Source organism: Neodiprion virginianus, chromosome 4 (assembly GCF_021901495.1).
Source record: "Neodiprion virginianus isolate iyNeoVirg1 chromosome 4, iyNeoVirg1.1, whole genome shotgun sequence".
NCBI lineage: Eukaryota > Metazoa > Arthropoda > Insecta > Hymenoptera > Diprionidae > Neodiprion > Neodiprion virginianus.
In genome coordinates this window covers 34,609,997-34,635,019 of record NC_060880.1, presented here as the reverse complement: position 1 = coordinate 34,635,019, position 25,023 = coordinate 34,609,997, and the positions used below count along the sequence as shown (strand labels likewise).

The 25,023-nt window shown below is 45.5% G+C and overlaps 4 protein-coding genes across 4 annotated transcripts; 2 read left to right on the top strand and 2 right to left on the bottom strand.

Moving 5' to 3' along the window:
- The first annotated feature begins 690 nt into the window (after positions 1-690).
- On the top strand, positions 691-1,937 carry LOC124301751 (cuticle protein 18.7-like). Its single transcript, XM_046757134.1, has 2 exons — positions 691-850; positions 1,153-1,937. The coding sequence occupies exons 1-2, from the start codon at positions 839-841 to the stop codon at positions 1,822-1,824; spliced, it is 684 nt and encodes a 227-aa protein (XP_046613090.1). The 5' UTR covers positions 691-838; the 3' UTR covers positions 1,825-1,937.
- Positions 1,938-7,025: 5,088 nt separating this feature from the next.
- LOC124302893 (uncharacterized) lies at positions 7,026-19,004 on the top strand. Its single transcript, XM_046759462.1, has 8 exons — positions 7,026-7,173; positions 8,611-9,214; positions 9,782-10,127; positions 14,297-14,378; positions 14,778-14,828; positions 14,911-15,006; positions 15,835-16,182; positions 17,822-19,004. Exons 1-8 carry the CDS (start codon positions 7,162-7,164, stop codon positions 18,194-18,196), a joined length of 1,914 nt encoding a protein of 637 aa, XP_046615418.1. The 5' UTR covers positions 7,026-7,161; the 3' UTR covers positions 18,197-19,004.
- Positions 19,005-20,403: 1,399 nt separating this feature from the next.
- On the bottom strand, positions 20,404-21,901 carry LOC124301754 (pupal cuticle protein-like). Its single transcript, XM_046757138.1, has 3 exons — positions 21,753-21,901; positions 21,086-21,369; positions 20,404-21,000 (listed from the first exon to the last, which is right to left on the bottom strand). Exons 1-3 carry the CDS (start codon positions 21,762-21,764, stop codon positions 20,796-20,798), a joined length of 501 nt encoding a protein of 166 aa, XP_046613094.1. The 5' UTR covers positions 21,765-21,901; the 3' UTR covers positions 20,404-20,795.
- A 1,478-nt stretch (positions 21,902-23,379) lies between these two features.
- Positions 23,380-24,282, bottom strand: LOC124301755 (histidine-rich protein PFHRP-II-like). The gene is made up of 2 exons (XM_046757139.1): positions 24,124-24,282; positions 23,380-23,925 (listed from the first exon to the last, which is right to left on the bottom strand). Exons 1-2 carry the CDS (start codon positions 24,133-24,135, stop codon positions 23,464-23,466), a joined length of 474 nt encoding a protein of 157 aa, XP_046613095.1. The 5' UTR covers positions 24,136-24,282; the 3' UTR covers positions 23,380-23,463.
- Positions 24,283-25,023: the final 741 nt, after the last annotated feature.

The window sequence follows — 25,023 nt, the reverse complement described above, 5'->3', positions numbered from 1 at the left end:
AACAAATCAAACATGGTTCTCATTCATAAATATTCATGAACAGTTTATTAGCTTTGGGGACCAGATTAAAATCGGATTTTATAAACATGCGATTTGCATTAATATCGCGATTTATGCATGTACGTGCGTATAAGTAATGAATAATAAACTAACCAGTATATGCTCTACATTTTTTTTATTACCATTATTGTTGCCTAGATTTTTTTCTCTCAACCTGAAATCGAATCAGTCAAATCTTCCACCTAGACCGTGTCCTCTGGCGAATCGCCAATGCCTCGGGAATTCTAATTCAGTGATAGTTATACTCGTGCAGAAATATTTTCCACAACACTGTAACTTGAACAATGACGCGCCATGTCGACCAAATGAGAAAACGTCGAAAGACCCGGTTCCTCGATGAATTCAGGTTCAAAGTGGCTCGCGGGAGTTTGAAGTACCCACAGGCGTAATTGGAAGGTAATATTGGTAGCGGGTATTTGGTGCAACGCGAAGGTCGTTGGGACTAGATCGGTCTATCGAACCCGTTTGAATAAAACCGCGTGGCAACGAGACCTGTGCGAGACCTTGGTCCGTTTCGCCTAAGCTGTGGAATGTGTCTCCGAGTAAGTGTGATCTGGATTTGCAATATTGAGAGCTCCATAAAGAGCTTCCCGCCGCGGAAATGTCAATGTCAAATATCAGCAAGTACCCGAACCTTTGGGCGTTGTTGCGATCGGTGGGGGCTCAATCGGCAGGATAGACACCGCTATAAAAGATCATCCAGGCTCCCAGATCAGCACAACGCAACCGCAACTAGCGAGTACTGGATATCCAGCAGCGCTAACTCAAAACTATCAACATGAACCCCCTGGTGAGTGTGAAGTTAGAGTAGTCGCTTTTGCGGCGGAAGATTAGTGCGGAAAATCGTTAACTCAAAGTTGAACTCGCCTATACTTGAAGAGAGTTTGTACAACAGCTATTTGAACAGTGTCTTGGCATAGTAATTGAATTTCCAGTGAACGAAACGTTCGATGGTTCGATCACTGAAAGTAGTCCATTTGCTTTGATCAGTGACTAGAAAAGTTTTCGGACATCCTTCTTTCGGCACAACCTGATATTCCGGCTCCACGTGACCGTTCGACAGCCACAACTCATCTCTTCTTCTCTTTCCAGATCGTCTTCTCTTTTCTCTTCGCCGTGGCTCAGGCCGGTAACCTAGGACTGCCGTTGGCCTACGGCGGTTACTACGGCGTCGCGGCGCCGCTGGCAGCCGACGGCCGCGTCGTCGACACCCCCGAGGTGGCGCACGCCAAGGCCGTGCACTTTGCCGAGTACGCCAAGGCCGCCGCCGCCGCTGCCGCCCCCGGCCATGCCTACGGACCTGTCCCCGCCGCCTACCCCGGATACGGATACGGCCATGCCGCCGCCCCTCTGGCCGCCGATGGTCGCGTTGTCGACACCCCCGAAGTCGCCCATGCCAAGGCTGCGCACTTCGCCGAGTACGCCAGGGCCGCTTCTGCCGCCGCCGCCCCCGCCCCCGCTGCTTACACCGGATACGGATACGCCGCCGCCGCACCCCTCGGACACGATGGACGCGTCGTTGAGACCCCTGAGGTCGCTCAGGCTAAGGCTGCCCACCTCGCCGAACACGCCAAGGCCGCCGCCGCCGCCGCCCACGGCCACTACGGCTACGCTGCCGCCCCTGCTGCCTATGTACACGGATACGGATACGCCGCCCCCCTCGGACACGACGGACGCGTCGTAGAGACCCCTGAGGTCGCTCAGGCCAAGGCTGCCCATCTCGCCGCTCACGCCGCCGCCGCCGCCCAAGCTCACGCTTGGTAAAATTTCAACCCCGTCACACCGAGGGATTAACCCGAGGGCAGACTGATCCGATTTCTTATCTGTACATACGGTTCCTTTTTTAAATACACACCTGAAACCATTCGAAAATTAAACCTGATGTTTCGCTTTACTCCATATACTTGCTGTAGGATAATATCTTATATATCTCATCATGCTAACTAAAAAAAAAAAAAAAAAAAAAAAAATACCCAAGAGAGTCGAAAAAATTCATTGATTCGAATGAAAATTTGCGAATAGTAGAAAAAATTTCTTCTGGGTGCATGTACAACTAACATTTAGATGCTTCAAGGATCACTTCAGCTTTTTTAATGTGTTGGTATTACTATATTCATACTACTATAGCTGAAGGGGTAACTGAAATCTTACCTCGGAAAGAAGTTATCGAACTCGTCTTGCCGCGAGTATCACTGCTCTTTGACTCGTTCAACTTGAATGACCGATGTTAAATTCAGGAATTTGAATCCAATCTGTGATATCAGCGCCGCGTCAAATTTCAGATAACTGATTTTCACACCACGGGACTGCTCCGGTCCTCATGCGAATAATCGCATCCTATGTCGGTTCTTTTGCGGGTGATTTGCAGCCTCTGCAAACGGATGATGACACGACCTGTTCCGCGAAACGAAGGCTACTCTTTATTGCACCGAGCAGCAGAAGTCGAGTCCTGACCTAGGTATTGTAAGCACCGAACAATCGACTTTAATCCCCGATTCCTGGCTGCACGCATACACATCAACGCCGGTTTAAAATTGAGTTATACAACTTATGCAAGGTGTCGTGTATAAAAAATGTCGTGTAAAAAATAATGACGAAACAATGATCGCCCACTCTTATCGTTATTTATCGTCCTCGACTGCAGAAAGTACCTACGGTGCAGAATGTGCAAATATATTTTATCTTATTCTTTTCGCGTAACAAAAGGCATTCCGTTCGATCGTTCGGACAGTGTTACATTAATCAATTGTTGGTGTATGTAAGTTATATTGTACAGGAACGGTAACGTGGTTCACCAGTGGAGATAAAAATCTTTTCGCGATACGCGTTACGTACGGTTACGTATGTATATCACGTGTGGGTATACATATAACCCTGAGTGTGAAATATACTCCCATTCAGTCGGACACAATGGCTGCATTCTTTCTCGAATTTCGCCGACTGTCAAATTCACACGGGAGGTAAAAACTACCAAAATGTGAATGTCGCGAATTTCGCACGTTTCTTTTTTTTTTTTTTTTTTGGCAGCTTTTCGTGTTCCCCTAATTGTAGAGGAGAGTTCAAAAAAGCCGTAAGTGCCTGCAACGACGAATCTAAAGAAACGAAGGAAAACTGTTATTTCTTAGCTGCATAGTTATTTATTGCTTGAATTTGTATGAAAAATGGCAGTTATTGCCTTTGTTAATTCTCTTCAATTTCAACACTTCACGTTCAATAGCGTATTGACGAGTATATTCGATCGAGGCACATTCAGAGTCCGTGCGATTAGGAAAATTGTATTTTATTACGTCAACGTATTGCTAATATGCCGATCGTATTTTCTGAATAAATTCCGATTACGCAAGTTCAATCTAAATTCCGCATTAAACGAGAAACGTATATATATATATATATATATGTGTATATATATATGTAACGTACGCAGGACAAGAAACGTGCGGAGAAAAAAACTGATCTAACACAAACGCGAGCTGTCCACATCGGAGTGCACCTTCGAAAGTCAAGACATGCTGGAATAGTATGTAATGATTAGAAATTATCAATTTTCTGAACTACTCACCAATGGTGTTGTTAATTTTTTTTCAGTCTAGGCATAAGTCAACAATTAAACCGACGTTAACTACATACCGGAAAGTCAATAAATTTCAAAGTCAATAAATTTCAAATTCAACAAAACAGCTGAGGCAAAGTGGTCTTGATTAGATATAAATATTTTATCCTCATCCGTTCCGGTAGTGAATAATAATTCCAATTATACCAGAAATGATTCAATGTTTCATTAGCCATAAAATCATTTCCCGGTCTAAGGTCGACCGAGCTGATAAATCTAAATTCCACCTAACAAAATCGCAGCTCTAACCTTGTCGATCCATATTCACAATCGATACTTTACAGAACGTTTGAGCTTCGTAGAAAATGATGATATTTTTGATAATATACCGTAAGGAAAACAAGACGCGAAGCCAAGATAAGAGTATGCGGCCTAAGGGTAAAGCGTTATCAAACGGACACCGCGGCGACGTTCGTTCAGTGACGCAATTCCAATCATCCCATTCCACGAATAAAGCAACCACTGCCACCGTTCAGACCAAAAGGAAGCCAAAACGTTCTTCTTTTGTATAGATTGAATGAAAAGACATCTCCGGAAGGTGATCTGAGATGATCGTGCCTCGATGAGGTTCGATTATCCACGGTGCCAGTCACCGGCCTCCAATCATGGCTGCGGATGCTCGGTCCGAGCATGGCAATGCCGGTGCCGACGATGTGTGAGTGACTTCTGGATCATTTCGATGCATTGCACAATCGAATTATCAATGTGTCTCCATGAGAAGTTGGAGCGCTTGAAAAATTCACCGTTGTAAGAAGTTACGTGTCAACATACAAACAGCTTATAAGTGCACGGTTTCTTTGCAGAGTCTTCGAATTTCTAAATTTCATACAAGTAGTTTTATCGGCGCTTTTTGCCCACGACCTACGGTTCCTTTACGCTTGAAGATCTGTTACACGTCGTGATCTTCTGAGTTTTTCGCGTTTATACCCGTGAAGGAGTACAATGTGTCGAATATCGTTAGAAATACGAAAACATGACGAAAAATGTTCGCATTACGCGATCGGAGTTGACTCACGTAGAAACGATTTTGTGCCGGACGTAATCGCGCGTTCATTCTTATAGCATTTAGCTGTGTTATTCATTTTTATATCCACCTTGCCTGCCGCCGTCTGACTTCGTTGGCGAAACCATTAAACCTGTAAGAAACGGTCGTTCGGTAGCCGCATGGAGTGTGAATTTCACACACTTCTCTCTAAATTTGAATCAGTGAAAATATGATCGATTTCCAGTTGTATGTTCACCGCTGGAAAAAACCAGTGCGCACTGACTATTCGGTGACTTTTCCACAATTTTTCATTGATTACCTGACTTTTTTCAGTAGTACACTTACATCTGATTCATATTTAGAGAGTTGAAACACAGAAAACGCATTCGGTTTGGCTACCGATCTTCGCACACTTCGCACGTCGATCGCAACAGTCTCGCAATGCGGATACAGGCTTCAAATTCAATTCCGAGGTAGGATGAAATTGGATTTTCTGTGAAGCGGAGCAAGTACTTCAAGGCCTCAACCTTAGTTCTACACAGCTGCATGGTTCAACACCGCGTCGACAATGAAAACCGGTGTAAAACGTGGGCGTGGATGCCTTAGAGAATTAATCTCGACAGTCGGGATATTGAATTCAGGACCATTTTCACCACGTCGGAACCCATTCGTCAATACGCGGCATAACAAACAATTGTTTACAGGCCTCTGATTAAATTGCTAAAGATCAGCGAACCGTGCAATATAAACGCGCGGGCTTCTCGGGTTTCACGAGATATGCATGCAGCCGTTTCAATCGCTTGTGGTTAATTTTTACCAACGAAATTGCGCTGATCCGTGTCTATGAAGCTGTGACAAACCGTCACTGCCGTACCTTTGGCCAATCAGCTTGAGCAATCATCTTCACATCTCTGTAATGCAAGTAGCTCAAGTCTGTGTCAACCGCCACGACACCCAAATTTCGGTTTCTTCTCGCAGCAGAGATCTTGGCGTGATAGAGATGTATGAGCCATATTCGCGCGTTAGAATTACATCCGCAAAAGTATTGCACTGTCTCAGAAATTTTGAGGTCCTCTGCAACTTTCTCAGAAAGTTGCAGAGGACCGTTGCAAAACGTCGACGGGGAACGAAAAAAAAAAAAAAAAAAAAAACAAAAAACACGAACAAGAGATTGAAACAAGAATGTTGCCTCAGCGTGCGTATCGCGCTCCTTAATAAAACGAGGAAACATGAGTTCAGGTCGTGCGAATTACAACACGGTCAAAACCTCTACACCTCTGAAAAATATAATGTTTCCCAACTCTGTGGCGTGTGACATAACGCGACTCACCTAGATTCAAAAAGAATTACGGCATCTTGCGGAATTTCAACGATCTAATTAGAAAAAGCGTAATGTGCTATAATAAAAGTGTAAGTAGGTAGTAACCCAACCATCAACCCAATTCGCTTGACTAAATTTTCAAACCACTACGTTTTATCGAATGACGTATCGTACAGATACACGTGGGTGCGCTTAATTCGATCTACTCAACGCGGGTCACCAATCACAATTACACCCGGCCAATTGTTGTACCGATTGCCAATATGATAAAGATAAGCAAGACTTGCCGTAGAGACAACGTGCTTTTCAACGAGTAAAAATATATCCTATATATGCCGAGATCGAATCAGATAGCAAATCGACATTGTCAGTCACAGGCAGTATCCGCCTGCGTTACCGCTTTGGTTCAGCATCTGTACCATTTTTTGTTTTTTCTTTTTTTTTCTTATTTCTCTCGAAATCGGCATCTCCGTCAGGCAGAAACGTGGATATGACACGCGGAAGCTTTACTTCCCACCGATCGTGCGAAAAACCGTCAGCGAGTGTTTCATCCGGCAGAATATAACCACTGAAGAAGTTCACGTACGAGTTGAAACTGGTTCGATTCTAACGCATTGCCTTTGTTCAACGTCTTTGTTTCCTCTCCTGAACTTTAGACGAGGCAGCCGAAGGATCGCATTGCTTCATTCCCGGCTTACCTCGACGCCGGTGGTCGAATGCCTTATGCAGATCCCGGGTCGTTAGGATATCGTGATAATTCGCGATTGACCACCACAACTAGCAGCCAGAGATACACACGCGTGCCGTGCATCGTACGTGGAGGTAGATAAGGCAAGGTGCCGCAGGGCTTCGCCGAGGTCCAGCGTCAGAGGCCAGAAGTAACGACCGCCTCGTCGTCGGGCAAATGTCAAGGTCGTACTTGGGGCCGTTGAAGTTGAGGCGCACCGGAGCGAAGCGAGGCAGAGCCGGGTTAACATTGGGGTGCGGGCGTGGTCCTTTTCCATCGGGAACCGATTTGCCGATCGCTATATGTGCGGGAGGGGGCCACGTATAAAAGGAACTCTCACCGTCCTCCATGAACACAGACGGAATCGAGAGGAGAGATAGCGAGTACTGGCCGCCAGCAGCGCTATTCAGATTGCAGTACCATTCCCCAAGTACAGTACACGCCAAGTAACCGTCACCATGAACCGTCTGGTAAGTCGCCTTAAGAAACAAAGGAAAGTGAAAGGTGTTGCCCGCCTCTCACAGCGTCACCATCCCCCCCCCTCCCCCCCGCCCCTCCACTTATCGCTAAACCTGGCAACCGCCCTGCCCCCCACACCTTTCGTCGCCCCGATTTAACTGTCACCGTGATTCGTCGTTGCTGGTCAAGCTTTTCCACCTCGTTTCAAGGTGAACTGATAACAGCACCGACTTCTTACTCGTTATTCGTGCGAGGGCTAATTTTAACCTCTGATATTTCGCGAGCAATTTCTTGCCGCTGCACCGCACCGTTTGCACTTGCGATGCCTGCTGCACGAACGCGCCCACTCTTCCAATTCCGAAAGATCATCTGGTCTTTCTCTTCCGTGCTTTCACACCCGTATTATTTCATTTCACTGACGGACGCGTTCTCATGACCTATCCAGATCGTTATACTTGGAACGGTTTTACTGTGAAACTCGATACGGATTCAAAGCAATTTCACTGTGTAGGTACCTATTTACGCATCGTTTCGTCAATATGCGCTGCACCCAAGCTAAACGAGGGTCTGCAGATTTTGTCAGCCTTCGCTGAAGCTGTCAATTTCTGTCAGAATCGAACCCCAGCTATTCGAATTATCGCTTCATATTATCGTTTCTGATATTCGCTACGTGGGATCTCTTTGATGGTTTCGTAAAATCCTGTGTTACGTGAAAAAAATGCTGCGTTCACTTCGGTAAATTAGTATTCTTCAAACGACAATGTCACGGCGCCAGTGTGAGTCCATCGTTGCACAACGAGGATCCGATTGATCGAGGTGCAACGCTCTCTACTTCGATTCAGTCCGATCTCTCCTCGATCATCGATCAAGGTATAGCGGACAGTTGACAAGTGTGAGTCCGTGACTGCTTTGGCGCCACTCTCCCATCTACGGACAACGATATGCCGAGACCAGACAACGAAATCACCGACATCCTGGTTGCCTTGAAACGTCAAAACCGATCGCGGCAAATCAACAACGACACAAATAAAAATTTATACTCGTCCAGACACACACGTACACATACTCGGGAAATTCACTGTCCGTTTTGATCGCCTTCCGCGTTCCACGGTCTCCAAAACACCTCATCTTTTCCCCTCGCAAGACACTCGAGACGTACAGAATTTAATATTAGACTGGACGATGGTGTGCATGGTAAAACCGTGTGACATCCACAGCGTACCTGTTAACCAGTACAGCCCGTAATACAGAACCTGCAAATCACGACAAGACCCAGTTATTTTCACCTAGTCATGCCTGAGACGACTGTAACTTTTGTCTGTGTTAACCGGAGCACTTGGTCCCGCGATACCAAGGCCAATCGGACCCAGTTTTCTCCGAACAGAGTGCATATTTCGCCCAGATTACGAATCGCGCGTTGTAACCATTCGACCATTGTCCGTTCGCAGATCGTCCTCGTGGCTCTGGCCTCCTCGTGCAGCGCTGGATACTCCGGATCACCGGCCTACGGAGGCCACGGTGTCGGACCTGCGGGAGGCGCCGTGCAGTACGCGCCACCGGCGCCGGTCGGTGAGGATGGAAGCGTGATCGACACCCCGGAGGTGGCGCAGGCCAAGGCGGCTCACTTCGCGGAGTACGCCAGAGCCGCGGCTCGCGCCGCCGAGGAGAAGGCCCACCAGCAGGGCGTCCAGGGTGGCTACGCTTCCCAGGGTCTTGGCGCCTACGCCGCCGGCCCGACACCCGCCCCCTACTCTCGGCCAGCTTACGCCAGCCCGGCCCCCGTCTACGCGAGTCCCGCACCCTCTTACGCCGCCCCCGCACCCCAGGCCTACTCGGCACCCCAGCAGTACAACGGCCCGAGTTACTCGGCCCCCAAGGCCTACAACGCCCCGGCTACCAAGTCCGCCTTCGTCCCAGCGCCCCTCGCTGAGGATGGAACCGTGATCGACACCCCGGAGGTTGCCGCCCTTAAGTCTGCCCGTCTTGCTCAGCTCGCCGAGGCCGAGGCACGCGCCTACAAATACGGTGGAGCCGAGGACTACAATGGCCAGGGTGAGTAATGCGCGGGAGATGGAGTGGCTGAGGTCCCGTTCGTTTTCTTTATTTTGACGGAAAGAACAGGAGGTCGGACCGAACTTGATTTCTTAATTTTCACAGAGCTTTGGTCACAGTAGGGAGTAGGGAGTTACTTAGCTCGAGGATCACCAAGTCGCGAATGAGGCTTCTAGCGACCTCGTAGGTCAGGATTATGGTGTGCGTACGCCGACTGACGTCTCAGCGGGTAACGTTTCAGAACCGCGAAACGAACGACTGACGCAACAGCGAGGTGAAACCGGTTTCTACAAACGGTCTCGATCAATAGAGTCCCAGATAAAGAAGTTTTTAAACGCGTCCGTAATTCCTCTATAAAGAAGTGATTTGTTATCTTAATTCAAACCTTCGATGTTCAATCGATATTTTGGAACGCCAAACTCACGATCAATCTATCTCTCGAGTTTTTCACGATACTCTGGATGTCTCTAAGGCAGATGAGCTCGAACAGTTGAGACAAAATCAGAAAAAAAATCATTCAACGAGCCTCTTATTCCTCTCATTTTCTCACCTTGCCTTCCTCTTCAGAATACGCAGCCGCTCCCCAAAGGTACAGCGCCCCAGCCGCCCCCCAGTACAACGCCGCCCCCAACGTGAGGTCCTACGCCGGACCCGGATCCTACTCTCAGGGTGCCCGAGGCTACGCTGCAGCCCCAGCAGCCTCTTCTCCGATCCGTTACGACGCCCCAGCCCCGACTGATAGGGACGGTCGCGTCGTCGAGACACCGGAAGTGGCTCAGGCCACGGCAGCTCACCTTGCAGCTCACGCTGCGGCGACCTCGTACCAGCCCCAACAAGCTTCTTACCAGCCCCAGCAGGCCTACCAGCAACCACAGAGGGCCTTCCAATCGGCCCAGGGATACCAACCACATTGGTAAAGTGATAAAAGGAAGAGTAAGGAGGGGGAGGAGACGACGGGGAGTGAAGAACCGGCATATAACGCCCCGCGAATAATCGACGTACTGTAAATAACGCTAGGCCAATAAATTGTTTTATATACAAATTTCCCATTGTAACAATCGAGATATGCACCACCCACGTTTTCTAATCCCTGAACCGTTGCGCAATTGTACTCCAGCCCGTATCAAACAAACCGCCAAATAATTCTGTTTCTCAATGGAAACGTGATGTAATCATCCCGTGCGTTTGTTCAGCCTGGTACTAACGATCAATTGTCTCAATTCTTACTCACGGTAATAAACTGATTGGCAGCTATTCGCTATAATCCCGATCTTTTTGCCAAAAATGTTAACAAGCACTTGACACTTGTTCAATCATCAAGTTCTGAAAAACCAATCTAGGAATTCGTTACTGTACTAGAAAACCAGACCGTCCAGGGTCAGGATCACCCTGCGTTTCTAGAAACGGACACTTTGCTCCGAATTTACTCTCTGCGTTGAAGGGTTGCGGAAGTTTGTCGTAAAAGTTTGACAGAGTGAACGATATTCTGCACTTCGTCGCCATGAAAAACCATCGCATAGGTGTGATTTTATTCACGCGATCTTAATTTCACACATATAAATTGAGTAATTACACGATTGCTCACATTGCATACATATTTACATAACGTGGCTCGATCCAAAAGCAATTTTAATGTCTACGAGTATAGTTTGCGAATCAAGCTCTGCTTTCGTCGTGTTTTTGAATTCCTCATCAATTCAATGTGCGAATGTCATATTACCGAGGCCTGTAGCCTGGTGGAAATTGATAAAATTGAAGAAATAATAGCAGACGGTTGACCGAAGGCTGGTACGTAGTCCGAGAAGCGGGCAGGTATTACTCATAGACCACAGGCTAGCCTCGATTTGATTTTGTCGCGGATTGCGGTAAGTGTAACTCAAGAGATCATAGAGATCACGACGCGTTTTCACCCGGTGTAGACATCGCGGACCGTTGCAGCGACTCGCGTCTGAGATCTAACGGCCGTAATTCGTCAGAAGCGCCACTAATGAGGAGGAATTTTAAAAACAGGGTACAGGCGGCATCTTTATAAATCCGCCTCTCAATATCAGGGTTACAGACAATCTTGATGTTTGTTTAATTTCTTTCTCAGAGCTGTGAAAATTTTACCTGGACGCGAACCCCGTAAACAAGTAGTTGGAATTGCCGTTTTTCCACTTCCGCCACTATCCATCGACTCGACGTTGCGAAGGTATGACGTAATTACCGTTCACATAACTCGATAGAAGGATAATAAAATTACACGAAAGTTTTGTCAACTTTTTTTCGCGGCAACACGCGCGGCGCGCGAAGCTTTTTTTCTCCAGTTTTGTTGCCTCGTAGGTTTAGGTATAAGAATGACGTAACGGTGGTTTAAATCAGGGGAGCTGGTCACTGGCGAGGCCATCGTAAAACGTTGAGGAAAAAAAAGGAGAAGAAATTAGGAGCAAAAATCTCAAATTACCGATCTGTATCGCGAATCTTTGGAATTCATGTATTACAACACTACACGCCTCACATCGCGATTGTTTTTAATATATTATATATTACGTGAATTTGCTGTCGAGAATTAATCTTACGAAACAGGTCATCGAGACGACGACGTGAGAAGAAATGCCGGAGAACGGAACATCGGATTCTTTTATTCCGCGGCGTGATAAATCGTTCCCCTTTGGCTTTGATTCGCCTTACACAAAACGCAATATAATTATGCGACATTTATGATTTTCCAAGTTTCTGGCAATCGCTTGTAGAAAGCATCCGAGACGAAATTAGGCTGACTTAACGGTAGCCGCAGGTAATTAATCATTGGATTATCCGTGTGCGAGCAATTGCTGATGAGTATCGAGTTACCATCGCGTTTGCGCTTTGAAACCCGACGACGCGTGGTCGGGGAATTATCGTAATACCATAAACAGGACTCGAGATTTGCTCGAGTGGATCTATTTCAACGGGACACCCCTTACCCGATCCACGAGGTGGAGTCGATCTGCATTTGAAAGGTCGTGAAAAGTAACAGCCGGCCAAGCCTCGTCGACGGAAAGATATGAAACCGCGATGCATAAACAATCTCACGAGGCTTTTGAGCAGTGCATGAGTATCGTGCAATCGAAATTACAAGAGATAGGCGAATCAACTTACAGGTTACGAGGAATGGCAGCCGACTGAAGTCGAGGCGAGGTCCGCCCCTTCAAATTAGTGGCTTAAGATCACCGTGGTCCAGATTTTTGGCCGAGGTGATCGTCGTTTTCGGTGATCAAGGGATTTCTAAAATTCATAGACACGAGTGAGAGGCGGCGGCGAAAAGTGTAATACGAAGCACTAGATATAATGTTTGAGTCACGTAAAATATATGATCGGCCGATCGGTGAACGCGTTAATTCAGGCACCCGAGCAACGTGAGGTTTAGATTCGTTAACGCCGTTGTCGGCATGACCCAAACGTTATACCCCGTTATGCAACTATCGCTTGCCGACCGACGCGGTCGAGAAAATTTTTATTCGAATTACAGGTGTTGCGACGTTAGAGATTCGACAACGAGACGCGGGGATTAATTAACACGCGAAGTCTAGGCCTCGGCTAATTTGCATGGTTGTAGGTGACAGGCTTGCAATTTGCAGAAACGTTCGGTCACACCTGTCCAATTTTTATAAAAAAATTGACAAACGTCAAATAAGTAGATAATATCATGCGTTCAGGCTGAAGGAATGAGAAAATGTACCCTGTCCTGTTTCGAAAACAGAGAGCCTGATTTATCTGCAGTTTTGTAACTTTGTACGAACAGGGAAACAATCCCGAAAACCGCATCGTCGCGGTTCGACACTCCATTACAGTCGCTAATCATGCGCGTGCAATATTGAAATATAAAAAAAATATTATGATTTGTAAATCGAGACGCAAATGTGCAATCCTAATCGTATCATTGAACATTTTGCACCCAGGTTAATTGCGTCGTTTGAAAAATCTGTAAACAGAAGTGTCGCTACTTATTAAATTATTAAATTCTTCGAACGATGTTCGAGCTCAAGACCATAGAAATTAGTCGAAAAATGAATAACGATTAACCGTTATGATCACAGGGAACTGTTTTTTTTTTTTTTTTCTTTTTCTAAGTTTCTCAGTTCGGGTGAAATAACCCGCGTGTTTTGATGACGCAAATTACCGCACCAGCACCTTACGTCACTCGCGTCACGCATGTTGAACCTGAGCCGTCCTCACCACATTTCAATTCCAAATGGTAATAACGGTGCATGCCACAACCGAACCGCGTCCTTGCCTCATCCGCGGCCACGAACACCGCACAAGAACAATAACACCTGCTGTGGCCTGCCAGGAAGGTGGACGAGGTGTTCGCCGATCGAGATTGACGCCAGGTCAAAGTTCACGAATCCGTCCCTTATTCGATGATTCGTCGAATTTATTGACAATTCGCAACGAGACGAATTCGCCAACAATTAAATAACAATTATAGAACGAGTAGAAACTGGGTAGCAAGCAAATCATGTGCGTGACCACACGTGGAGCGTACTTACATGAATTTTCGCAATCTGATGCAATGTGAAGTTACAACAACTGTGCGAATATTACAAAGGGTAATTAATTAGAAAAGAAAAATGCGCTGCGTTTATGAGGGAAAGCACGTCGATGCATTTTAAAATAAAATAAAATTGCGAGTACGAATAAGAATCGACTCTTATGCGATAAAAGTATAATCGGAAAAAGTTTGCAGATCCGAAACCCACAATTTCTTACACGTTTTACGCAACACCTCCTACGAGTTGCAGTGTCGTTCTTTTCTCGCGGATTTTCTTCACGTGGGTATCGGACGGAAAGAAGACTGCCTTGAGCAACTTCTCTGATCTATGACTATTGCTTATAGATGCGTAGTAGGTATAATATTTTGCGGCTTGGCAACAAAAGGGCCCATGTACAAACTGTGCCATTTATTAACACTGCAGCATAATGTCCCTGACATATTTTATTCGCGATCATCTGGGCTTCTAGGAGATATCGCAAAAGGTAAAGTCTGTAAGAACAGGAAAAAATGAAAACCAAAAAACCTACAAATAAAACAGAAGGATATTTGAATTATTCCGTTTCCAGGTTTTCGGGAATACGAATCATGTTGAAAGTCAACGACTTTAGAATCGGGTTTCAGCTTGGAAAAAGATTATTCAACAATTCGGTTACAGCACAAGTTACATTTCGACTGTTGCCTTTTTCAACATTTAATTGCACGAAAAATATCACTGCAGTTTCAATTCTTTGAAATGTTCTGCGTAGGTACTCGAGACGAGTAACTATTGCGTTGTAATTTGACCAAACTGTTTACAAACCTCGGTGCCAAAAGATGGATAAAAAATTAATTGATTTTCGTTGCTTCGAGCGACGGATAAATCAGAGCAAAAAATAACGTAGGCGTTCCTCGATAGTCGAATTAGCATGAGGATATAGCATCAAGTAACTTAAGAATAATTTCTGCAAGTATGAGGGGCCGCATTGTGCACACGTGAACTTCCTAACCGCAGGGATGAAAGTATTTTTTGAATCGGTAACCCTACTGCGTAATTTTTTTTTCCCAAAGTTGAAGATGAACGGCAAAGGGCCGACCAATTATGATCTAGGGAATAACCAGGTAATTAGAGTATTTTTCTGGGCGTGGCGATAGAGTTATAACGTTGTTGTAGTGGTGAGGCCAACTTGAGGTGCTATAAAAGCGACGGCTCTCTCGTCCCCAGCGCACTCCGATCCGATCCAAGTCCTATAAGGTTTCACGTTTGTGGTGTCTTAGTAGCGCAGCGATGAAATTACTTGTAAGTGCAGCGTTATAACAAAGGATATATTAAAACCACGCAGTATATAGGTGAAAGAATTAATCGTTTTTGCACTAAAAACACTAATCGAATATTAACGCAAAGCATTAGATAATAGGGGAGATAAGTAACAAGCTTAGCACGCCTTGATTAGAACAGCGTTCGATTAACTCGTTCAAAAGAGGTTACGATACTTACATTAATTTTTAAAATTGTACAAAAGTCACGATGCTCGTGTTAGAAATTGAATTCGTTGCTTGATAGAAAAAATATCTGTAGACCGTATGATCAGAAATCAATTTTACAGATCAAGTAAGTCGATTCCTGGTGAGCTTAATTTCAGATCATAAATTCCAGATCAAAATATAACATGATTAAGAATGTCGACAATTATTACTCTTCAACAATTATTTCAATCGCGTTAAGCTTCATATCATTAACCACGTGATCCGATGAATGCTTCCTTTAATTTCGCGATTCAAAAATTCAAAAATCTAGCAGATCAGCGCTATCGCGACAACCGGGAGTTCAAGCATCGCCGAGAATCGACTATGCAGCTCACGTAGAGAAAGAAACTTTTGAAAAAGACCTGAGCAGGTTTTCACCTCCCATCTGCGGTCGGCGGTACAAACCGCGTGAAATATGGCCGAGGGAAATCTGGACTACAGCGAGACCGTGCGCGACGGTAGTCGTAACCAAAGAGAGGGGCATGAAAGAAAAGAAAAAAAAAAAGTAGCGTAAAAGGATTGTAAAAACCGTCCCATTGTACGTCGCCGAGGAGAATCACGACGCGTGGGACCCAAAAATGAAACTCTTGTGTACTTCCAGGCGATCTTCTCCATCGCCGCTTCCCTCGTCGCAGCAACCCCTGGATACCAGGTCATCCCCCCCTCCGGATACGGCTACCAGGGACCCTTCGCACCCTTGGCCCACGACGGAAGGGTCCTCGACACCCCCGAGGTGGCCCAGGCCAAGGCGGCCCATCTGGCTGCTCACGCGGCCGCCGCTGCGAGGGCCTCACGACGACACCAGATCTACGATCAAGGCCCCGTTTACGACTACAACGAGGAGCCTAGCGCTTATGAGGCCGCCGCGTATTCCGCACCCTATTCTCAAAGCTACCACGGACCACCAGCTCCTCTGGCCCACGATGGACGCGTCGTTGACACACCTGAGGTGAGAAACAAGAAGACGAATTAAGGGGGGGTGTTGATGTGCAAGTAGACGGTTTATAGCTAAAAGTGGGTTCATTTTTGGGATCTCATGCATCGACAACCAATCATTCAGTCCCGATGGAGTTTTTTTTTCATTCAAAAAGTACATATATGTGTATATATACATCGAGCTTAATTTTCAATCGATTTTAATAAGAAGGATTTTTATCGACTCTAACGTCAACCTTTTCGCTGGATATTCTCGAAAGCGGTTCAAACAATTTGGTTGAAAAATTTGGTCAGCATTCGTGTGGAGACGATTATATTTTTCAAGTCTGCCATTTTTCACATATTTCTTATACACGTGTAAAGAATGTTTAGCGATTGAAAAGAAACGTTTTTCTAATTGGTCTGAAATGGGTTTCGGTTACGAAGAATCAATATCGTATTTGTTACAGTCTCTTTTTTCTCCCGATTATTTTGAAAATGTAGCACCAATTATCTGGGAACCTTTAATTATCGTTGTTATTGTTTAATCCAAATTTGTTTTGCCGACATCGAGCATCACATAAGGAATCGAATGAGGAATTGCGACGGTCCGAAAGTATCGCGTGGGTTGCAACTTAGAACCAGCTAATTCAGACTCGTGCTCGCCTTGTACTTGAACTTTAAAAACCGATTTGTCAAAACGTCATTTTTATGCGCTCTACTGAACACTAATATCATAACCCGGAACGGAGGTTACTCTGTTAGTCAGAAAATAGGCGTCGGAACATTTATTTCTATCCGCTAATCATAAAATTAAATGCATACCTTTTTTCAAATTTCATTCGCACGTTTTTCTAATTTTATTTTTGTGCTAAAGTATTCCATTTCTATACCGAAAATTTGTTTTAGTTAATTTTTTGTTTATTTAATTTTGCAAACTAATGAAATCGAGACGATTCTGACGAAATTTTTTTTACTTTTCCTTAATTTCAAACCAAAAAATCTGAGAAAGTATTTCTAACTTCAAATACTTCAAGTTTTCCTCACACACACAAAACTATTACGCATAAAAGATTCTCGGGATCAGCTATCGTAGCAGTGAATTATAATCGATCGAGTTACCCGGAGCGCGAAGTCAGCGAACAGCTGGTCACGCTAGATTTATGCTAATCAATCTTCACCGTCAACAACTTTACTAAGGTTTCAAGACTCAAGGGTAATGGATTCTGCTGAATAGCTGAATGAATATACAGGATATAATTTTCCCGTTACATCCAATTTCATTACCTCACACTTTCTCGTCTGTCTCTTTCATTCAGCGACAGTGAAAGTAAGTTCCATAGTGAGTACAAGTCCGTCCTCACGTGAAACCGTGCTAATTCCTTACCAAGGAATTTTTCTCCCACACGTTACAACGCCGCGTCATAATAAGTTATTACAGATATAATCGCATGGATTCATCGCGGAAGGTATACAACCAAGTACATTATACGCGATGAAAAATTGACTCTGTTTATAGAAAACCTGAAATAAATTTCCATTTCACGCTCGAAAAATTCTTCCGACAAACAAGAGATCGATTATTAAATCATCCGGACGCGCGGCTCTACCCAACGCCATAAATAATACCCAAACACTCGCACGACTCACGTCTCTTCAATTTCCGTACTCAGGTCGCCCACGCCAGGGCCGCTCATCTGGCCGCCCACGCTCGAGCAGCTTCCATAGTCAGCCAGTACGGCGGATACGAAGACCAGGGTGGTTACAGAGGCGGATCGGCGGAAAGAAACGCGGGATACGCGACACCGATCCAGGTTTCCTACACGCATTCCGCCCCCGTTGGATACCACGGGCCACCGGCGCCTCTGGATCACGAAGGGCGAGTGATCGACACGCCGGAAGTTGCTCAGGCCAAAGCGGCGCACCTTCAGGCCTACGCAAAAGCCGCGGCGTTGGCTTCGCAGCAGGGTTATTCCGCGGCGGAAGGGCCGTCCGATGACAATTCTTTGAAGGAAGGACCGTCCTACGAGGAGAACTATTACTACTGACGTTGAGGACGGGGCTTCATTCTCGTTTTGAGATTCACGTTGGACTTTCCGTATACCATCATGCTCGGCAACCTAGAAAGTTACGGAGAGTCTGACGAGCTTGGAATTCGTCCAGGACACTGCCATGCTCGGTGCGAAGGTTCGAACTCCCCGGTTGAAACGAAAAGATCGTTCAAACGGTTCTGGGCAATTTTCCAAATTCTAATCTCATCTGGTTTTCTCACCTCGAGGATTATACAGTTCACACGAATACTTGAATATCCTTTGTCGAATCAATTCCGCATCGGATGAGTTGAGCTCGATCTTCCCATTGCATAACTGCTTTTCCGTTGAACTGTAATTGGATCAACAGTTGATTGGCTTTTTCATTGCGTTTTTATCGGCCCAGACCGACTGAATTTCATCCTGTTAATCTGTTGTATTTCTTCTCGGATCGCTTCACTCAGGTACGCGACGGTAAAATCTCATCGATATGGCCTCTCATCAAAAGGAAGAGAAGAATCGAGTTTCACCAAATCACTTGACAAACACGCGCAGTCCGATGAAAGCGAATTGATGATCAAACCGACAGCCGTAACTTCATCGCTCGTGTTTTACCGTCCTTTACTTATCACGGTTTTTATCTTCGTTTCATTACTTCTTTCAACCAGGGATATTCGTTCCGTCTCTTCCGGCGCGCGGCTCGATCACGACTTACCGCCGAAATGTCTTCGCCACTAATTTTTCTACGCTTAGATATAATAATTGTATAATTTACGTGTAGGTACGTTTGTCCTTTGATAAATTATAATATGTTACTATGCTATCATATCCTGTTCGCATGCGCCGTCCCTTGTTTCCTTATTTTTTTAATAATCCATTTCGAAGATCCGCGACGAAAATCGTCAGTTTCTTCACCCGATCAGTTTCTCATGTCACTTTCTTTTCAGGATCTATATTACACTCCCGGTTGTCAGTGCGCCACTCTATATTACACTTGCGCTCTTGTGTACGAACATAATGACAATGTAATATGCGCATATCATGCGCTCCACAGAGGCACTTAAGGTGACTGAACAACCTGTCAATTATAGAGATAAGAAATCCGGGCGTTCCCGAAGTGCAACTGTCGGAAAAAACACGTCACCGCACACATATGCAATCGACTGCAGATCTCGAGATGAAATTATATTCATATACGTTGAAAAAAAAATTATTTATCAGCCATGATCCCATTAGGTAACTTGTTGTGACAACCGTTGAATTTTGGTCGGTGCGTCAGAAATAGAAAGACGAAGAAAGCTGGCTTCGTATTGCAAAACGAATTCTCCGACCGGGATGAATTATTTTATTTAATAATTCAAAGCGACGCTCGTGTATCTTCGTAATTGGGGTGCGAATGCATCTTTCTGTCCATCGAACAGAGCTTGTTCCAAATAAATATATTCTTCGTCAAGTCTACGTTCGGATGAATCGATAATTCTCTGAGCGTAGCAGGGCGATAGTTGCGAAATTAATTGGAGCACACCGGGTATGCTGCACTTATATGCAAATCGGATGAAAGTGTCGAGCCAGCGTTTCCCGGTGCAAATTCTAGTCCCAGCAAAGGGTCGTTAAGTGCCTGACCCTCACCTCGCCGCCATAAGCTGCAGTGCTATGCTAAAGCTATCCAATTATCGCGTGTTACGATCAGCCTCCGACTCCGGCACGCGGCCTTGCTGTTCGAAGATATTATAAGACCGCGAGACGGTCGCGGAAAGCTTCGGGTAAGCGAACCAGTTTCTTCCGACTCGTGTAATAAACTCTTGTGCATCCATTCCGAGACACGCCTTTCTCGAAGTCACGTCGTAAAATAGATACTTTGGTCGTTTACTCGGACGTGAATTCATATTTATCGCGGGTGTGATGGATACTGAGGAATATTTAAGTTGTACACAGTCGTCAGTCGTTATAACAAAATAGGATTCTTAGAAATAGGATGCAAGTCAGGCTTCAAATTGCGATATAACTTGGGCGAGAAAAGCTTTCTAGCTCCAAGTATGGAAAACGGCCATATAACGTACGATCCCATAACGAAACTCTACGCGGATATTAGATGGCAATTTTAGCATGATCATTATATGCATAGGTATGATGTATACGTTTTATATATTTCATTTTTCGATACACGCATATATATATATATATATATATATATATATATATATATGTATGTATCACATAAAGAAACAGTATAAATTGATGGATAAAATACGATATAAAATGAATGAGTATAGAGTATTTTTACAGAAATATTGAAGGATGTGTTCGATTTCTGGCAAAACTTGTCGATCACCTCGAGAATCCCGCGGGTTGACAGATTCCGCAAAGAATGATCAAGGCGACACATACCTATATACGTATAATAAGAGATCCATGAAAGATGTCCATTCGCTTGTTTGCCACTAATCGTTACATGTATATGGTAACATGTAAGTTGAATGAGTGATTATAATGGAAAAAAACAAACAAGAGCAAAATAGATAATCGCATGACGTTTTAAATTTGTTCGTAATTTTTTCTAACAATTGCGACAAACAGGCGATTGACGTTTTGAGAGTGATCGTTAAGTACCGAGCGCCTAGTACTGTTCGTGGGCCCCATTCCAGCCTCCATTCCACACTCCGTTACCCGCGTTCCATGCGTCGGGGGTTGCGGGCTCAGCTGGACCAGCCGGAACTCGTTGGGCCTGGGCGTTGTAAAGAGAGAAATGGACGGCTTTGGCCTGCTGCACTTCCGGCGTGTCTATGACTCGTCCGTCAGGCCCAAGAGGCGCCGGGGGTCCGCTGAAACGAGGCAACTATCGGTGTAACGAATATCTCTGACTCGCGTATGTGTTCCTGTAATTTCAGGTAATAGCAATGTAATCACCTGTAGTGAGCGACGTAATTTGCCGCGGCGTACCCGCCGTCCGGGCCCGCGTACGGCCCAGATGGTCCTCCAATTAGTCCCTTCGGAGCGCGAGCGTTAGCTTCGGCCAAAGCGCTCAAGTGGGCGGCCTTCAGCTGGGCTACTTCCGGTGTGTCCACCACTCGGCCATCCGGACCAAGTGGAGCTGGAACCGCGGAACCCGCGTATCCTCCGTGAGGTGCTCCGTACCACTGCGGAGACCCAACCGCCACCGAGGCGAGAGACGCCAAAATTGACACCAGGGTCTGGAAGGATGATTTTCGATCAATCATTGTTAGGAACGGTCTCTATTTCGTATTCATTATTTACGAAATAAGGAGGTTGGTAGTTTTTATTACCAGAGATTCCAGATAATGACAATTATTGCAGAGAATGGTACGTCTTTTTTGAACAAATCATTCTATAATTCATAAACGAATGTCGAAGGGATTTATCTGGTACTTGAAAAGGACTCCCTCCGATAAGTCTAACGTCAAGAGTTATTCTTCCAAGGGGTCAAAGTGCCAAGCAATGAATGGTTGAAAGAGAAAATAATGACATGTAGTTAAAGCTCGGATAAATGAGAGGCTTCCCTAGAGTCAACGGATGAGAATCGAAAAATCGTTTGGACGTCTTCCAAAATACTTACCAGAGTATTCATGATGGAGCGTCGATTGATTCCGAGTAGATCTTTGTCTGGTAGAACACGAGGAGTACTTGTTCGTTGATGGGAACAGGTCGTTCAATTTATAGGTAGAGTCGATGCCTCCCCGCGCAGCCTGCATCGCAGCTTGGGAGCCACACCACACCCAAGAAAGTGATCTCTTTCTTACTCCCATAGAGAATAGCGACCCAGAGCAGAGCCAGGGACCTCTCAATTCCGTAACATTAACAGAGACGCCCTGTTCGTGGATTCTTAGTGTGAGTAAGTAATGCAGGTATGTTACTGGGATACACGCCTATACGCCCATGCCGCGCGAGGAACAACGCGTCCGTGTGACTAGGTGTGGGTTTCAGAGTTTCAATTGACATTGACATTTTAACATCCACATCGACACTTGCTCTTGCATCAGCGCAGCAAATATGCTACAAGAATTTCCGCAGGGCGTTTTAAACCAAGGGGTGAAGGGAAGCGCAGCAGGTTTGCAACTTCATCGGTAATTCTCACAGTAGTCATAGTCAATCGTAATGATCATCGATGCTCTAACGATGTCCTAAAATAGTTGCATCTAAGATTGGCGACTACAAGGTGAGCATACCGGAAGCGTTTTCAGCGTGAGCAAGGATGACAGTAATTTTGAGGAATGAGAATACCTGTGTATGTAAACCCGTTATCATTGGTAATAATTACTGAATCGTCAATTAAACTTCTACGACCAAGGCTCGGTCGAACTGACCTTGCCGTAGCGAGGGCAGCGCCTTGTAAGGCTACTATAATCACGGTTCGGCTTGAGGAAGTATCTGAAGAATAAGAGGAACGGTGATCAATGAAGGGACCATGGAATTAACAGCGAGGAACGTCTGCCGCATTGTTGATTTGCATGAATCCGTTGGATACCTTTCGGCTATCGAACGACACATACCACGAATAATATTGACTGCAGGTGATCGACCTTGATTACAGTTTGCGACAGCCGTTACGGTATGACTTGTGGAACTCTTGTTACACAGCGTAGGTAATTAAAAACGATATCACGAGCTGCAAACCGTGACATTTGTCGCTCTTATCCACACGGAATCGAAATAGAATCGAATACTTACCTGCAACGATATGCATTCCAATCACGGTAAAACATGCAACATGTCTCGAGGTGATATAGCGTGGTACGTGTCACCGACACAATCTTCCTCGGTTCACCGATCAGGTCACAGGTATCCGTTGATCCTGCGCAGTGGGCTTCATTGTCCGTGCAAATGTGTCTTTGTAACGAAGAAAAAAAAAAAGTGGTTTCCTTCGGGGCGAGACGTACGCCAACGCTCAATCGCGATAACTGGAGTGCAGATCCTGATGCGGAAAATGACGTTGCTAACCTAAGACATTCTGTACCGAGTATACTGCAAGAGAAATGGATAATAACGGTTAAGCGTACCTTTGTTTTATAATAACCGAGGTACAATCTAGATTACACCAGAGGCTGGCCGGTGTTCAATGCATCCTCTGTGCAAGGTGAATGGTACATAATATTTATGATTGCGCAACGAAGGATGCCGATGGGTTGCCAACGTATCGGAGTTCATCGTCGTAGAAGGTTTGGGTTCGATTTACAGCGTCGCACTTGATATCGATAATTTATTCCAATAAATGCAACCTTAAAACAAACCGCGAGTTCTTCATTCAATCGGACGACTCATCGTTCGGTCTACCACTGGTGATGGGGTGCGCCATAGTAGCCGGAATGCGGTGCGTGGACAGCCTTGGCTGCCTCCTCGGCGAGGGTGACGAGGTGAGCAGCTTTGGCGTGAGCCACTTCAGGAGTGTCGACCACGCGTCCGTCGTGACCAAGGGGGGCAGGCGGTCCGTGATAAGAGGCCAGGGGAGCGGCGTACTCGTGAGCACCGTAGCTGGAAGGACCCTGTTCGTAATCACCGTGAGGAGCGGCGTAATGGGCATGAGCAGCGGCGTCAGCGTGGGCAGCAAAGTGGGCAGCCTTTGCGTGGGCCACTTCGGGGGTGTCGATCACTCGACCATCGTGAGCCAGGGGCGCAGCTGGTCCGTGATAGCCGTGAACCGTCGGGCCGGAAAGATAGTGACCACCAGAAGCCAACGAAGAATGGTAACCCGGGTGGCCCAGGGCGAGCGCTGCGACGGCGGACAGGACGATCTGAAATTTGTAATACCGATGTATTGTTTTCACTGTAGACGTATGTTGCAGAGATTCGATGAGACGATCGTTTATACTGCATATTTTGACGCCAATTTGACGTTGGCTCTGAATCTGCACAATTCAATGGAATTCACTGGACATTTTGTGTGGCAAAAAATTTGGACTGTGAAATGAGGCGTTGTGTGATCTACTCACGAAGAACTTCATGTTTGTTGGTTTGCTGGACTGTTTGATCTGAGGAATGGTGCGTTTCGTAGCTATTTATACGTCGAGTTAAAACAGAACGGTCACTTGTGCTCTGCACGTGTAAATCGCAAGGTTTCACGTAATATTCGATTGATATATCGATATTTTGTACACATTGTTGAGCGTGCGAGTATTATTATAGATTTGGTAACCAGCGCTGTCCGTTTGGGTGGGGTGTCTCGCCATACAGGAGAAAGACAGACGCAGATAAGGGATAAAAAGATCGAGTGAGAGTAAGACAGCGAGAGCAAGGGAGTGAGAGTTGACTCGAATAATAGCCGGCATAACAGTCTACTTACGTGAATACCATACGTGCCTTGTTAACTCAGAACGTGGACACGACGTATTCACGACAAGGCGAAGGTTCCCATTACACAACTATAAAACAAGCTTTTGCATTAATTGGCATCGGTAACTCTACGTTCCTTTAGAACAAACCGCGACATAGACGAACAATAACTTATCGATGATCGGCATCGAGTCAACGGCTTTCGAGTATCAATTACTTCCAATTACGAATCGGTTGGATAATAGGTGCGGAAATTCGATCGGAACAAGTCTCTTCACATATAGGTAGGTATTTACTTGTGGTAAAAAGATGATTCGGATCGCGGAGTTTCATTACCTCTATTACTACCGTCTTAACGAAGGCTGTAAGTTAAAGAATTCGAATTTCACCATATGCAATTCCCATATCAAGTCGTACGTAACAGTTTGCACCATGGATCTCATCGGGAATGAATGGTCTCGATCTCTAATTTCTGTGCGGAATATTTCGCTCATATAGTAGTGAGAATGACTCGTAATTGAACCAATGGAATGTTTCGGAACAATTTCCCCTTTTTGTTT